Genomic DNA, 16,997 nt, shown 5'->3' with positions numbered 1-16,997 from the left:
TTTCTATTATTTTTCCGCATTTTCATGAAGAAAAATAAATAAAACAAACTGAATCTTGGTAGTCACGTTGTGAATTCGGAACTAAAGTCTAGTGTCAACTGTTAGCTTCGCCAAGGAGCATATAGCGCTGTCATAATTTACGAAATAAAAATCGAGTAATAAAATATTTCGATCGAAAAATCATATTACAAAATTGAAGACTACGTGTTAGATAAAGATGTATGGAAAGACGACACGGCTCCAGAATCCACACAAATTTGATTCAAAGTGTATTCCATAGCATTTAAGTTTATTTAAGTTTATTTGAAAAGAGCAATCCTTGGAGTTTCTTGCTCGTTCTTCTCAGGGAGGTCAGTGTAGTGAACAAGCTGTAGCTTAAATGTGACGTTTTCAAGTGTAAATTTATTTTACCTATGGAATAAATAATCTTTGACTTTGACTTTGACGCGTATTTTTATTTAACGACAATTTATTTTCTATGTGCTATTAAATAAACAAAATATTGAAGAGATACACGTAAATAAATAAGTTCAACTTCACTTTTAATAATTACAAATCAATATTTAGACAATAAAACTGAAAATAATATTGTTTCCATTGCGTCCGTGTAACTATTTTAAGATTGTTAAATTTGACATAAGAGCAATAAGTCGAGTCATGGTACGAACTGAGTGAATAAATAGTCACAAAGCTGCCATAAAAACATCATAGTTTTAACATTACAATAAGCTTACTTTAAGCGCGTTATGGTACGAAAAGTCAATGTGAGGTTAAAGTAATATAGTTTTAAGAGGTTGTGGTAGGCCCCCTGGTGTAGTTTTACGTTTTTTATTGAAAGAAAATAATATGAGAAGAACCTTGGCTTTGTTGTCTCGATAGTTAACTAGGCATAATCTGTTCACTATTCTAGAAAATGAAGTAGTAGAGTGTACAGGGTGGTGATTTTGTGTATTTAAACTAAACATATAATCTTAATGTTGCTAAAGTATATATTATATTGTAAGTAGGTTTTAAATAGAGGCCATCGTATAACATGAAAATTAGTCTCTTTGTATAAATAAGTACTTTGTGTGGGAGTGCGAACCTGGTGGAAAGATACGCCAGAGCCATCAGCAATACCCTGGATCTCCTTGACGTAGTACGGGAAGCGCCGCTTCATGTTGGCCAGTGTCTGTTCGTAGGCGGTCCATCCACGCTTTGTCTTATACTCCCGCTCGAAGTCGCGCAGATTGCTGTACTCTTTCACGAAGTTTTTTATGATGCTGCTGAATGTACGACCCTGCGACCAGACAAACAACATTCAACATTAGATAACAATGTGGGAAACATATTCCCCATTAGGTACTTTGAAATTAATTTTATCAGTTATTTTCTATATATCCGTTACTCTTGATTCACACTGTAATGTATGAGGGTAGGATACAACTTTACTTTGACGTTGTGAAACGAGATTACTTGCTCTTCGAATACAACGGTTCTTGAGTACGGACGTATATCTTTATTTTCCTGCATATCGGTGCCTGGATAGACTAAAATACTTATCAGTGGCGACGAGGTGTTTATTTTGTGAGAACTTCGCGTTTAAATAGTGATTAGTTGTGAAATAGTGAATAAAAAAAAATACTTTTTTTGTTGAAATGTCGCTCGGAAAGATCGAAGCGTTTGATGTTACGAAAGACAATTGGAATTTGTACATTGATCGTCTGGAACAGTACTTTCTGGTAAAAGACGTCAAGGATACGATGAAGGTGCCTACCTCAATTACAGTTATATGTAGTGAGGCTTACGAACTTATGGACAATTTGTGTATACCCGTAAAACCATCTACAAAAAAAATATAGTGAGTTGGTGGAATTGATGAGCAAGCAGTTGCAACCGAAACCTAGTTTACTTGCAGAACGCTCCAAATTCAGACAACGGGTTCAAAAAAACGGCGAATGCGTCGTAGAATATGTCACAGAATTAAAAAAACTATCGAAAGATTATCAATTTACGGCCGAGACGTTAAAAGAAAATTTGCGTGACCAATTCGTGTGTGGTTTAAGAAACGAAAATATCACACAGCGGCTATTCGCGGAGGACAATGTAAGTTTCGATGAGGCATTTAAAATCGCAGTGAGCATAGAAGCGGCTGAGAAAGACGCGGCACTAGTGGAGGAGTATTCCAGGCGGTGTGACGTCACGCCTATGCCATCGTCATCGTCGGCGGTACACAGGCTAACGTATGCGCGCGCGAGGGGCACCGGCGCAGCGGGGCGCGCGGTGCGGCCGCAGCGACGAGAACCGGTCAGCCGGCTGGCGGATACGACGTGCACGAGTTCGAGGCGATATGTAAGCGGAAGTCCAAGTGAACTAAGAGAAGCGGGTAGCGGAAATAAAAATGGTGTGAATCGTAGTAGTAAGAATTTCCAGAAATCGAAGAGCGAATGTCGTGCGTGTGGGGGCCCTCATCAGATGAATACTTGCAAATTTCAAGCGTATGTATGCAGAGTATGTAATAAAAGAGGTCACTTTAAGAAAATGTGCCCGAATCTAAATAATGAGAGCTCATTCTACAACTTAGTTGAAGAGCAGGCGGTGTACCAAGGAAATGCCAGTGAGGGAAACGACGAGGTACATAATTTTTCTTTAAAATGTTCAACTTTAAAACAGTTTGTACCATACACGGTAAATGTTAAGATAAATGAGTGTAATTTACTAATGGAGATCGACACAGGTAGTGCAATATCGTGCATTAGCAAAACCTGTTATGATCAGTTGTTTACAAATTGTCCGCTGGGAAACAGTGACTTAACATTACATTATTACACTGGCGAGACAGTGAAACCTGTAGGTAAAATTAGACCACTTGTAACTTATGGGAACACGAGCAAGCACTTAGATCTTTATATTGTGGATAGGGGAAAGGCCAGCCTACTCGGGAGACAGTGGTTAAGAGAACTAGACATTAATATTAATTCTATGGTTTGTTATGCGAGTGAAAAGTCAACCCGTTTTTAATTTAACGGAATTTAGTTCCAGATATTGTAAGGTGTTTGCGGATGGCCTCGGGAGGTTTACCGGCGGGACAGTGGGGTTCAGATTACGCGAGGGTGCGCGGCGCCGGTGTTTATGCGCGCACGGCCGCTGGCGTACGCACTGCGCGAGCCGGTGGGCCGCGCGCTGGACGATCTGGTGCGCGACGGAATCATCAGCCCTGTTACTACATCGGACTGGGCTACACCGATAGTACCGATCATGAAGAAGGACGGAACCATTCGCGTATGTGCTGACTTTAAAGTTACTTTAAATAAGTGTCTTGAGGTGGACCGTTTCCCTGCGCCAAAAGTAGAAGATTTACTTGCTAGGTTAGATGCCGGAAAAAAATTCTCTAAAATTGATTTATCTCAGGCCTATGCCCAAATTTAACCAAAATTGTGAGTTTATTAGTTTCGAGTGACATATTAGCGCATTATTCACTAGATTTACCACTAGTACTAACAACTGACGCTAACAGCTGACGGTGCTGTGATTTCGCACGTCACACCAGCTGGCGAGAGACCGGTGGCGTACGCTTCGAGGGTTCTTAACTCTGCGGAGCGATCATATTCACAAATTGAAAGGAAGGCACTGGCGATTATTTTTGGCGTTAGAAAATTCCACCAATATTTGTATGGTAGGAAATTTTGTTTACGTACCGATCACAAACCGCTAGTGACAATTTTCGGTGATAAAACAGGTATTCCTGTAATGGCCGCTAGCAGGTTGCAGAGGTAGGCGGTGATATTGGCCGGGTACGATTGTAAAATAGAATTTGTAAGGGGAGATAAAAATGCAGCGGATGCGTTATCACGTTTACCAGTAGGGAATCCAAGTCCGGAGACACAGAGCAAACGTATGTTAATTTTATTCAAAATTTTTTGCCTGTCACACGAAATGAAGTACAAAACGCATATACACATGATGAGGTGCTAAAAAAAGTTTTTATGTATGTAAGTTCAGATTGGCCGGAATATTGTGCAGATGAGCAGTTGAAACTTTATTTTGTGCGACGTAAAGAGTTGTACCTTGACCTGGGGTGTTGGGGTGTTTGTTGGGGTGTTGACGTATATCTTTATTTTCCCGCATGTCCCTAGTATCGGTGCCTGGATAGGCTAAAATACTTATCACACACCATTAAAGATAAAGATAAATTTATTCTGTATATAAATTTAACTTAAATACATGAACCTTATTAAATAACCTTTATATGTGCCAGACAATCGCATATAGTGATATATTGTATGTTTACATAACTTTAATTAAGGTAGTAGTGCAAGTTAATCTAGGTGGTATCTAAACTAAGTAAAATTGCTTACTTGTATCTTAGGTATCCAAATCAGTGCTTATAGCATAATGGTTAGTCAACATATTTTCAACATATTTTGTTCAATAACAATAAATGACAATAAAACATGAATACTTAATTATATTAGTTAGCATCTTAACTATTATTGATATTACGTAACAACAAATACTAAATTTTCGGTATTATTGTGGTTTAATCCTTTTAACCAGGTTTGTATGGTTTTCTTACATTGAAACTTATTCTTATGATATATATATATACGTAGTGAACGATTTATTTTATTGTACAAAAAGCTACCAAGAAAGCAAAATTACCTATGGGAGTGTGCAGTTCGAAACCGTTAAGTGGTACAAACAATGTCTGCTCGTCTTTTGCAGGTTTGGAGTGAGGTGATATAAGGCGTTAGTGAATGCTTTTTGTTACGGTTAGTAGTATGAACAACTGGCGTATTGAAAGTACATCACATTTAGTAACGAGTTCTGCAGTGGGAAAACGAAAAGGTCGGAATGTGCTGTCTTTCAGTATGGCTCTTTGTGCAATTTGCAGATTTAGCAAGGTGTTTTTATGGGTCCCTCCCCAAGTCGTTAAGCAGTACACAAACAACGACTGACAAAGAGACAAATCCACAGTATTCAGCAGTTTTCCACTGGCGACATGTCTTAAATTTTTGAAAATATAAATTAATTTTCGTACTCTAGCCGTAAGAGTTTCAATATGGGCCTTGAAGTTCAAATACCTATCTATTGTGATGCCTAAATATTTAATTGTGTTTGTGCTGCTAAGTTTAGGACATATACAAGTACTTTCTACAGAGCCAAAACAGTTATGCGCTAATATTGAATGTGATTTTAAAGTCGGTTGGGAGAGTGAGTCATAGGAAAACGTCATGTATTTTGTTTTCCGGTTTTGGAGGGTAAGGGTGACGGGCGCAGTGGCAGTGTCCCTCAGATCTTTGTGGTTTAAAGCTCTGCATGGCACTGCAAATGTTATGGACAGGCGTGTAACTTACCATCAGGCGCACGACTTATTCATACCGTCACTTGATATAATAAAAAAAGTTCCAGATATTGTTGGGTATGCAGATGATAGCACACAGTTACGAAGATATATCTGTCCAAAACAAAAGACAGTAAGGTACCCGTTCGTTGAGAGAAGCCATGGTAGAGGGTACGAACTTGACTTTAAGTATTGTCTCCCTGTGTGGAGCTAACAAGATTGTTTCAAGCTGGGAATCCTTAACAATGTGCTTTTAACTTTTTAACCTAGTACAAAGACAAGTCCGATCTTGCATGGAGTATTGCAGTCACGTATGGGACGGCTCAGCGAGCTATCAACAACAAACTCTTGGATCGGTAGCTAGGGTATTTATTTGCGACGACGATAATGTTCATAGCAAATAAGGTTCATAGTTTAGCCCACAGTAGTACAGTTTATAAGTTTTTTTTACAGATTGTATTTCGGTGAGTTTGCCCATGAGCTCCACCACCACCTGCGTCCATGTACCATCGGACATCCAGACGTTCGGTGGGATATCATTCTTACTTGGTTGATATTCCTTTCAGGCTTACTAAGCGCTTTTTGTCATACTTTATGCAGGCAGGCTATGTGTTTTATAATGCCTGACTCTGTGCTTCCAAGCATATCCATACATCCGATTGCCATGTATCTTCTGCGTGAGCTCGTTAGACCTATCTTTGCTCCAGGGCTTGGTAGCGGTCAAGACTAAGTCCATTAAAAAAAACAAAATCTCATAATGGCGGTAACATTACAATATCATGGATTTGTATGTGACCCGAAATAATATTATAAATGCCCCTGAGTTTCCTCATTCTAACTTGTTAATAGTTAAATTAACTTTATTATCACTTGCAATAATCTTTAATCTACGTAAGGGTGTACACTTGAAAGATACGCTAGTGCCGTCGATATTTCATCAATTTTTATTCGTCTTTGCGCTTCAGTTTTCGAGAAATAGCTATTATTACTATAGTAATTATATTATATATATTTATTACAAATTAAACTATAATATGTAATAAATATATATAATATAATAATTATAATATGTATAATATATAATTATCTATTGTTTAGAGGCGAATTTTGTTTCATTGTGGATGATCATTGCTAGCTAACTACTATCTATAATATGTCTTCGTATAGTGATGTGTTTCGTCTCATTGTGGTACATCATTAAGATTACACCATTGTTTTAGTCTGATGGCAGTACCGACGTTCTCAATTATAGGCCAATTCTTAGTTATAGTACACCGATTCGGTGTGCTAAAGTATTTGAGAGTCTGTTATATACTAGTCTTTTTAACCACCTCAAGACCCAGCTGAGTTCGAACTAACACGGATTTATGTCTGGCGACTGAACTACTATAGTTCAAAATCGCTCACTTATGTGACTTATCTCTGCATTGTATGTAATGATATATATTTAATTAAATACAGTGATAAGTGTCAGGTTGTCATGATTTCTTTAAACTTTTCAAATATTTTGACCGTGTTAATCGTGGGTACTGCTACTTGCGTTGTATCACTTTGAATGAATGAAATATGCTTTATTGCACATTAGAATTACAATAACAACACAGAACAGGGGACTACCACAATCTCTTAAAACAATATTACTTTAACCTTACATTGACTTTTCATGCCATGACACGCTTAAAGTAAGCTTATTATAATGTTAAAACTATGATGTTTTATTGGCAGCTTTATTTATTTAATAGTTTATTGTACAGGAAAAATACAACAAGTCACAAAGAATACAAGTGAAATTAAAAACAAAAGGTTCTGCTTATTTCTAATAGAAATTTCTTTCTATTTACGAAGCCCAAAGATGAACCTTATACACAGGTTTTGCAGTCGTTCAAGCTTATTTAGCAGTTCTTCAGTAGCATCCAAATAGCAGGAATCAGCATAGTCTAAGAAGGGCAAAATAAGTGTTTGGACTAAACATATCTTGGTTTTTAAAGGTAAATCGTTTTGGAGGCGCTTAAGTGAGTGCATGGAGAAATGGACTTTACGACTGACCTCATTAATATGTGGAGTCCAAACCAAATTACAATCTAAAAGCAAGCCAAGATTAGTTGCAGTAGAAGCATAAGCAATAGGCGTGGAATTATACGCTATAGGTGGGACAGAATCTAGATGCAATATGCCACGCATATACCCACTTCCCACAATCATAGCCTGTGACTTTTTGGGATTCACCAAGAAACCAAAACACTCAGCCCAATGAGCGATGCTTCGTAAATCAGCATTAACCGCTTCAACGGCTGCAACGACATCAGACGCTTTAAAACTGCGGTATAGCTGCAAATCGTCAGCATAGAGATGAAGTTTGAAGACAGCACAAAAGTGACAGAATTGATGAAAACAGAGAAAAGGAGAGGGGAAAGAACACCACGCTGAGGAACGCCAGCAACTAAGTCACACCAATCAGAGGAAGCCTCGTCAGAGCGAATACACTGTGAGCGGCCTCTGAGGTAAGAGTCGAACCAAGCTATAACCGAAGGAGAAATATTAAAAGAGCGAAGGGAAGCAAGCAATACGTCAAAGTCCACAGAGTTGAAAGCACTGCTGAAGTCCAGAAGTATAAGCAAAGTGAGAAGACCATTGTCCATTGCGAGGCGAATATCATCTGTTACCTTCAACAGTGCAGTCACAGTGCTATGGCCAGAACGAAAACCTGACTGAAACGAGGAAAGCAACTTATTAGAAGAACGATACAACATTAACTGCTTGTTGACAATGTGTTCGAGGACTTTGGATAGAAATGGGAGAATGGAGATGGGACGGAATTCGGAAAGGCAAGTAGGGTTAGATGTTTTGGGTAAAGGTATAACATGGGCGAGTTTCCAATGAGAAGGGAAAGAACTAGCTTCTAAAGAGAAGTCAAAAACATGAGTGAGGATAGGGACAAGTTCAGGGAGTATGAGGGTAATCATACGGGAACTGAGATCATCATTGCCAACAGCAGTAGAAGAAATAGAGAGAATATGGGTTTTGACCCCACATTCGGTAACAGTCCGGAAGGAGAAAGAGGTTACATGCCGGTAAAGTATAGTCAGCCAAAATGCGAAGGGTAGCGCTTTTACGATGCTTATCTAAAGTAACAGGGGGTAGGGAAAAATATCTATTAAGCGCGTTAAGACCAGGAAGGGACGAATCACCAGAAGCAGTGGAACGACCAATCCCAATGGACTTTAGGAATTTCCAGATCTCTTAGCATCTCTACACAAGCGACTACAGCGATTACGCAGGTATTTAAAACGAGTTAGGTTGTCATCTGTAGGAAGCCTCTTCCAGCGTCGTTTCGCCTTATCTCTGAGAGCCATAGCGATCTTAATATCTTGTGATAGCCAGGGGGCAGGTGCATGTCTGATTTTAACCCGTTTTAAAGGCGCATGACGATCATAAAGCCTTAATATAATTTCATTGAGCAAAGCTACCTTCTGATCAATAACTACGCAGTCCAACACAGGAGTCCAGTCAATATTACCCGCCTCACTCTTGAGACTTTTCTTTTTCTTTTTTTTTGTGACTATTCATTCACTCAGTTCGTACTATGACGCGGCTTTAACATTAAAGTAACATTGTTCTTATATGTAAAATTTAGCATTTAGAAACAATATTATTTTCGAATTTATTGTCTAACTAAATATTGATTTGTAATGATTCAAAGTTAAATTGAACTTATTTATTTACATAAATCTGTTCAATATTTTGTTTATTTTTTTATTTAATAGTATATAGGAAAAAAATTTCTCGTTTAATAAAAATTCGCGATGAAAGATTTAGTAGATTGTTATTCAGAAAGAGAAAAAAAAACCGCGCAGCAAAAGTATGATTTCAGTAATAGTATTTTCGACTGATCTTCTATTTGTATTAAAGTTAAGAAAGTACAACAATTCTTTTAATACTTACCGCTAATTAAATATCAATGTGTATCCACCACCAGGTAGGTTTATGCTATACTTTTTACAGCCTTAAAATACCTGGTTTCTACCGCAGCATCAAGGCAAATCAAGTGAAAATAATTTGTATGGTACTGATATTAACGTTGTATGGAGTCAGCTGGTGCCCCTAAATTTGTATCACTGCTCTTTTACTCAAGATATTGAAGTTTATAGTTTGCACTTCACTTATAACGTGATTTTATTATTAACTCTAAATATGTTATATTTTTAAATAATAACAATATATCTACGCTGAATACAATGGGCAACTAAGACCGTGATATTAGTGATGATGGTGACGCTATAATAAAAAATTTAAACGACCTTCGATAGCTCGTGGGGAGCTGCTGGATAAAGGTGAGCTCGCAAGTTAAAGGAATGGAAACCGTGCTACCACCAACCTTTATGTCCGAAAAGTCGTAGAGCTCGTCTCATTCACACCTTCACGTGCGGCTGATCACCAATAACGCCACCATTTAATATATAGCATACGCAGCTCAATGCCGGGCGGAGAAGCGGGATATTTAATTTTATAAAATATTTGCGATGTCGCGGATTTTTCAATTTTTTTTTTTGAATGTAACGTCACACTTATTTTTTAGTTTCACTGGCGATTTGTATGGCTATGGCGTAGCACGGATTAGGACGGGAAAGGTAAGGAGGTGCGAGCTCAGAGAAACTATACCTGGCGTTACCATTTCCGCCCGCCCTTAAAGGGTCACCTTTAAAAGGACAACCGTAAGTGAGACTAGAACTAGGTCTAATATCTCAAGAGGAAATAGAAAATAGGATAATACATAAAGAAACTCATAATTGAGCAAATTAAAATTAAACTATTCTAAACTAGCGGTCTCTCTAGAGTTTTATGAGAGAGTGATTATAGATGCGGGAGTATTATTTACAAGATGCGGTAAGATGCGGTGTTACTTAAAATTGATAAACTAAATGCTAATAAACAATATAAGTTATGTAATAAATTACTGACGCGGAAGAGGGCACAAACGAACGGTAGGACGGATGTAAGTTCCGCTCGCGGATCTGACAGTACAAGTGCGTATGATACCGTCTTTCGAGCTGTGGACTTTCTCCACGATCGCTAATGGCCAGAAGAGAGTAGGTGCGTTATCATCTATCACAACCACGACTAATCCTGGAGTGATAGGTGTGGAAGGAGTATTCCATTTCTGTCTAATCTGAAGTCCATGCAGATATTCCATCCTCCATCGTTGCCAAAATGACTGAAGTAACTTGTCCAGTAGCGAATGTCTCCGAAGTAAACTGAGATTATCAGACTCTACTTCAGGCGCGGGTAGCGAACAAAGAGGCGCGGTGTGTAAAAAGTGGCTTGGCGATAGAGCTGAGGTTTCTCCAGGATCGGCACTCAGTACTGTTAGCGGACGAGAGTTAAGCAAACACTCTATCTGAGTGAGAACAGTACAAAGTTCCTCGAAAGAAAGTAGTTGCCGACCAATAACACGATATAGATGCGTTTTTACTACTTTGATCATACTCTCCCAAGCTCCACCTTTGTGGGGAGAATTGGGTGTAATAAATGACCAAGTGATACGACTCTCAGCAAACTCTAATTCCAATTTCGGACGATATTCGTCATTTAAAAACTTATATAAATCGCGTAAATAAGCGTTGGCACCTTTAAAGTTACTTGCGTTATCCGAGTGCATTACCTGGACAGGGCCACGACGCGCGAGGAAACGTTTAAGAGTGGCGAGAAAACTGGGAGTGCTGAGGTCGGTAGCGACTTCAATATGGACAGCGCGTGTAGTCAAACATGTGAAGAGGCATATGTATGCCTTTTCGCTCCTGACTCCTCGACGGCGCACAGGAGTATATGGAAATGGACCCGCGTAGTCACAGCCAGTATGCGTAAAACACTTTATCATTTGTTGCGTGCGATATTCAGGAAGTGATGCCATTAGAGGATACGTTGGACGCGGGTTGAGTCTGAAACAAGTGTTGCACATACGGACTCTTTGTCTTACAATGCGGCGTGCGGATAGGATCCAGAACTTTTGTCGAAGAAGCGACATCAATAATTCTGGACCGGCGTGTAAATATTTTATATGATAATAATCAATCAGCAAGTTCACTATATGATCATTACGCGGTAGAACGACTGGATGCATGTGAGCATATTCCAAGTCAGAATTGTCGAGGCGACCTCCTACACGAATCAAACCGTTATCGTCTATAAAAGGTCTCAATCTATTGAAGGCAGGCGAGCATGACACCTCGTTGCGAAGCTTGTCAAATTCCTCTGCAAAATATTTCAGTTGCAGGTCGCTTATTAATTTATTTTCAGCGAACTGAAGTCGATCAGCAGTTACTGCAACAGTAACGCGGCGGGGCAATAACTTAGCGAATGTAAAAACGTATACGAGAATGCGCAGCAGTTTAGACCATGATGACGTGCGCAATGCGAGGTCATAGACGGCGCTTTTCTTCACAGGTGTGTTAACAGGATGAGACAGCGTCTTTTGTTCAGGCATATTCTCGAGTGGTTGACCGTCGAGATCACGCAGGGGCCACTGAGGTGGGTTGAGTATAGCCCAGGGAGGTCCGTGCAACCACAAAGGGTGCGACATTAATTTCTGCGGCATAACACCACGAGACAGACAATCGGCTGGGTTATCAGCGCCCGAAACATGATAGAAATGTTCAGCTGGAATATTTTCCGTAACTTGTACTACGCGGTTTGAAACAAAAGTCTGCCACCTGTGAGGCGAACTCTTTATCCAATATAATGCGACTTTAGAGTCTGTAAAAGCGTAGGTATTGATTGAGATACGATTAGCGTAATTATTTAAAACTGTGCGAAGTAGTTTGGATAGCAAGACTAATCCACAAAGCTCCAGTCGTGCGATCGAGAGCGGTTTTGTTGGCGCTACTTTAGATTTGGCGCAGACTAAACGCGTAGAGTTACCATTGACGGAGCCGACATGTAAGTAGACGACACCACCATAAGCATGCTCGCTAGCGTCGGAGAATCCCAACAGAGTGACTTTGGAATCTACAAACACACCTAAGTGGCGTGGTATTCGCAGCTCATTGAGAGCCGGCAGCTCGATGCAAAACTGTCTCCACATTTTAGTAATGTGGGGCGGCGGTGTATCGTCCCAATCTAGATGAAGATGCCAAAGCTGCTTTATTAGCAACTTCGCGTAGAGAACTGTGGGAGCAACAAAGCCCATTATATCCCACAGGCGCGCGATAGTGGATAAGATGGAGCGCTTAGTGCACTTATCATCAGCTGGAGGAGATATTTTGAAGTAAAACGCGTCATCATTCGTCGACCAATACAAGCCTAGTATTTTGTGCTGTACTGACTTATCAAATTCAACCTCAGTGGGCAGCTTGTGCGAGGCGGGAATGTCATTTAAAGCAGTACGAGAATTGCTATTCCACTTAACAAGATCCCACTGCGCGCCTTTAAAGAGAGCGATTAGTTGATCAGCTGCGCCGGCACCTTCTTCTATTGTTTGAACCGAAAATACTACATCATCCATATAAAGCGAGGTAGATAATATAGCACTCGCGAGTGGGTATCTAGAACCGTCATCTTCGATGAGCTGTCTGACCGTGCGCAATGCATGGTACACAGACGAAGCTAGACCGAAACAAACTCTTTTGAAATTATAAAGGGTCAGCGGATCTTGGGGATTGAATCGATATAGTATACATTGATAACGACGATCACATTCACGAACAATAACTTGTAAGATCTGCTGGCGACAGTCTGCAGTCATGGCGATGGCGAAGAGGCGAAAGTTCAAAATTATTTGAAATAAATCACCTTGCAAGTTCGGTCCGTGATGTAAAATATCGTTTAGCGAAGTTCCAGAGCTGGTCTTACAGCTAGCATCCAGAACTATACGGAGAAGAGTCGACGTTCTATCTTCTCTTATTACTCCGTGATGAGGAATGACATACATGGGTAATGAGTTATCAGAGGTATCTGGGGGTGCGGGTGAAATATAATCTTTATTCAGATATTCTTTGATGACGTCATCATAAGCTGCCCTCAACTTAGGCGAAGCTTCTAATTTTTTCTCGAGACACATGAAGCGTCTTCGGGCGGTTTCGTAGGAGTGGCCTAACAAATATACATCCTCGCTAAATGGCAGTCCGACTACGTATCTACCACTAACAGGATCGCGGATTGTAGTATCTTTATAAAACTGTTCACATTCAACGTCTTCGGGGCGTTGAACGGGCGGGGCTGAAGGAAGCTCTTCTAACTCCCAAAATCTTTTAACAAGATTATCTAAACCATGCTCCTGAACTAGGCAGCATGTCAAAGCTTGGCGGGAAAATAACGTAGGTACGGAACCCATAATAACATATCCTAATACCGTACGTAATGCTGGAGGTGCTGACGTGACGTCATAGGCGTGAACTACGTCGTCGGGTATCAATAAATGTGCAAAGAGTGGAGCGCCTATCAAAACGTCAATTTTATTAGGTGTTCCAAAAGTCTCGTCTGCCAGCGGTAAGTTGCGTAAGTGTGATAAGACAGACGTGTCTACAACAGCACTAGGCAGCGCATCGGTAATTCGATCCACTACGAGCGGCGCAATACTAAATTTTATGTTATTATTATAGCGGGAGTGAATTTCTAAATTCACGGAACTTGAATTAATTACCTTCTCGACCCCACCAAATCCCTTTACAATAGTACGTTCTGAATCCTGAAGCCGGATACCTAACAGTTCGCAAGTCTCTTTTGTAATAAAGTGACATTGCGAGCCAGAATCGAGAAGGACGCGCAAAAGATGTTTATTACCCTCACCATCATACGCAGCGACCTGAGCGGTCGCAAGCAACACAGTACATTGTTCGGTATAAACGGGCTCAAACGATGATGACGGCTGAGAAGCGGCAATGGATGTCGCACACAACGCTACGTCTGTGCGTTCACGATCACTTGGAATATGAGGAGCGATAACTGGCAGCGAAGCGGGCGCATGTGACGCTGTGACTTCACTGCGCTGCGGTGCCGAAATCAAAGGTTCGATTCCTGACGTAAAGTGCAACATACTGTGATGGCGAGATTTACAAGTGCGGCATGTAAGCTCTGATTTACAGTTCGATACACGATGTTTTAAGCTAAGACAATTTACACAGGCACTTCTGTCCTTTACGTATTTAAAACGTTCTGCGGGCGTCATTTTATTAAAATCGGGACATTTGAATAAATGCTGATGCGTTATATTTGTACACAAGCACTTAGAAGCGGGGTCGACTGTACCTACATAAGCTTGATACTTTGGCGGCGACTTTAAAATATTATTATTTTGTTTAGAGCGAGGGCGGTCATTTTTATTTAAATTATTATTATAAGTTGTGGACGTGCGTTCGAACACTTTAGAGCGGTTCTTTATGAACACCACGAGCTCATCAAAAGTAGGCATTTTAGAACCTACACTCAACTCAAAAGCGCGTACAGTATCTGAATCTAACTTTTTCAAAGCAATATGCAATACAATAAGATCACTCAATTTATCTATCTTTAAATTATCCACTGCGCGGACTGCACTGACAAATCGATCAGAAAACAAGTCGAAGTTATCTGCTGATGCGGCGCTTATGGGCTTGAAATCGAACAACTGATTTAGATAGGCGGAGGCGAGCATACGCTTGTCTTCATATTTATCAATAAGCGATTGCAATAACAAATTATAATTTTCGGCGCTAGGTGTAATACCTGCGCACGCATATAGAGCTTTGCCTGACAATTTACCTAACAAATAATATAATTTTTCGGCATCCGTGAGCGATGGATTATCATGAACGGTCGACTTGAAACTAGCATAGAACAATGGCCATGAACGGATGTCACCTGAAAAAGACATCAACTCGATAGGAGGTAACCGAGGCTTACTTTTATGCGACGCGACATTATCACCAACTGATGATGAAGTCGAGTACTGCGATTGGAGTCGCTTAATGCGACTGTATAATTGTTCGAAAGCAATTAGACATTTATAGTCAGGTTTCGCGGCGGAATTAATAGTCAACAGGCGCGTATTATAATTATCCAATAACTCAAGGAATTCAGTGCGTAAAATGTCAATAGATTGACTTTCAGCGAGAAAACTTTCCCTCGTTTCAGCGCTCTTGTTACTACTCGCAGACGAATCATAAATACTCTGAATTATTTCAAACACAGCTGCCTTTTTAGCTTGTATCTTAACAGCTGCGGATCTTCAGAATCTGCATCTGAGAAACAATCGTCAGCATTTTTTGACTTTGTTTGTTTCGTAGTCATGACAACGGTGTATTATATTATAATGCGGCAAATTGAAATATAAGTAACCTAAGTTACATATAACGCGGTGTACGTGACTTTCTACACGGTCAGATTATAATAAATTATGAACCGATCGATAACAGAATATTTGTAAAAATAAAATGTGAAATAATATTTTTGACGAATGAGAAATGCAATTATTTTACCAATATAAAAAGTAAACACCATTAATATGCGGAGAATATATATAAATATACCAATATTACTTATAGGTTGCGGGATTACAATGATTTTGTCCGATTTTCACGACGCAATGTCGCGGTGCGGAGTGTCTCAATGACGATTATGTAGAACAAAATCACAGGAAATACGCAATGTATTTCGTAGAAATGCGGTAAATGCCTACACTTATCAGGACCTACAATTGGTATTCTAATAAGGGCGGGCAATTAAAGGACTAAATGCAGTGAAACGCAGTTCATCCGCAGTTCGAAAGGACCAAATATGGTGACGCTATAATAAAAAATTTAAACGACCATCGATAGCTCGTGGGAAGCTGCTGGATAAAGGTGAGCTCGCAAGTTAAAGGAATGGAAACCGTGCTACCACCAACCTTTATGTCCGAAAAGTCGTAGAGCTCGTCTCATTCACACCTTCACGTGCGGCTGATCACCAATAACGCCACCATTTAATATATAGCGTACGCAGCTCAATGCCGGGCGGAGAAGCGGGATATTTAATTTTATAAAATATTTGCGATGTCGCGGATTTTTCAATTTTTTTTTTGAATGTAACGTCACACTTATTTTTTAATTTCACTGGCGATTTGTATGGCTATGGCGTAGCACGGATTAGGACGGGAAAGGTAAGGAGGTGCGAGCTCAGAGAAACATACCTGGCGTTACCAGATGAGTTGGCGTAAATCTTTATTAAAAGCAGTCATTGTTCTTGACATATGAAATTTTTTGTACGAAGGAAACGTTAATTTAGTTCATTCACATATTTTTACCATTTATGCTGTCAATTAGATAGAGTACATTCTGCCTTAAAAAGCCAATGTAAGGCTCGTTTAGACTTATATAATTGGTCAATATTTTTCAATTCCACAGTCCAATCTTAGAGGAAATTATCAAAACAATCGCGTTTTATTATTAGGGGTTAAAGTATGAAATTGCCGTTTTATTGCAATAGGTTCTTTGAATTTTCATAGAATCTTCATGGTTTGAGGTTTTCGAATGAAACTTTTTTCAAATGGTTTCTGTGACTTTTTTTTTTTAAATTTGAAACATTTGAATATCGACTTTCAATTGTTTTTGTTATTCAATTTAGACAAGAAAGATGGATACTGCGAAAATCAAAAATCTCGTATTCAAAAATCACTCGAATGATTTTTGAATACGAGTTCCGACGCGGAACTAACGCGGCAGAAACA

The 16,997-nt window shown here is 39.6% G+C and overlaps 1 protein-coding gene across 1 annotated transcript in view; it reads right to left on the bottom strand.

Annotated features, from left to right (window-relative positions):
- Positions 1 to 752: 752 nt before the first annotated feature.
- Positions 753 to 16,997, bottom strand: part of LOC113226677 — a 109,769-nt gene continuing 93,524 nt past the window's right edge. Inside the window, exon 3 of the mRNA XM_026459401.1 lies at positions 753 to 1,279. Coding sequence (XP_026315186.1) covers positions 953 to 1,279 — 327 coding nt within the window. The 3' untranslated portion in view covers positions 753 to 952. The remainder of the gene's footprint in view (positions 1,280 to 16,997) is intronic.

Source organism: Hyposmocoma kahamanoa, unplaced genomic scaffold (genome assembly GCF_003589595.1).
Source record: "Hyposmocoma kahamanoa isolate Upper Pololo Valley unplaced genomic scaffold, ASM358959v1 100021, whole genome shotgun sequence".
Classification (NCBI taxonomy): Eukaryota; Metazoa; Arthropoda; class Insecta; order Lepidoptera; family Cosmopterigidae; genus Hyposmocoma; species Hyposmocoma kahamanoa.
Note: the sequence above shows the minus strand (reverse complement) of the source record. Positions and strands in the feature narration are given on the sequence as shown.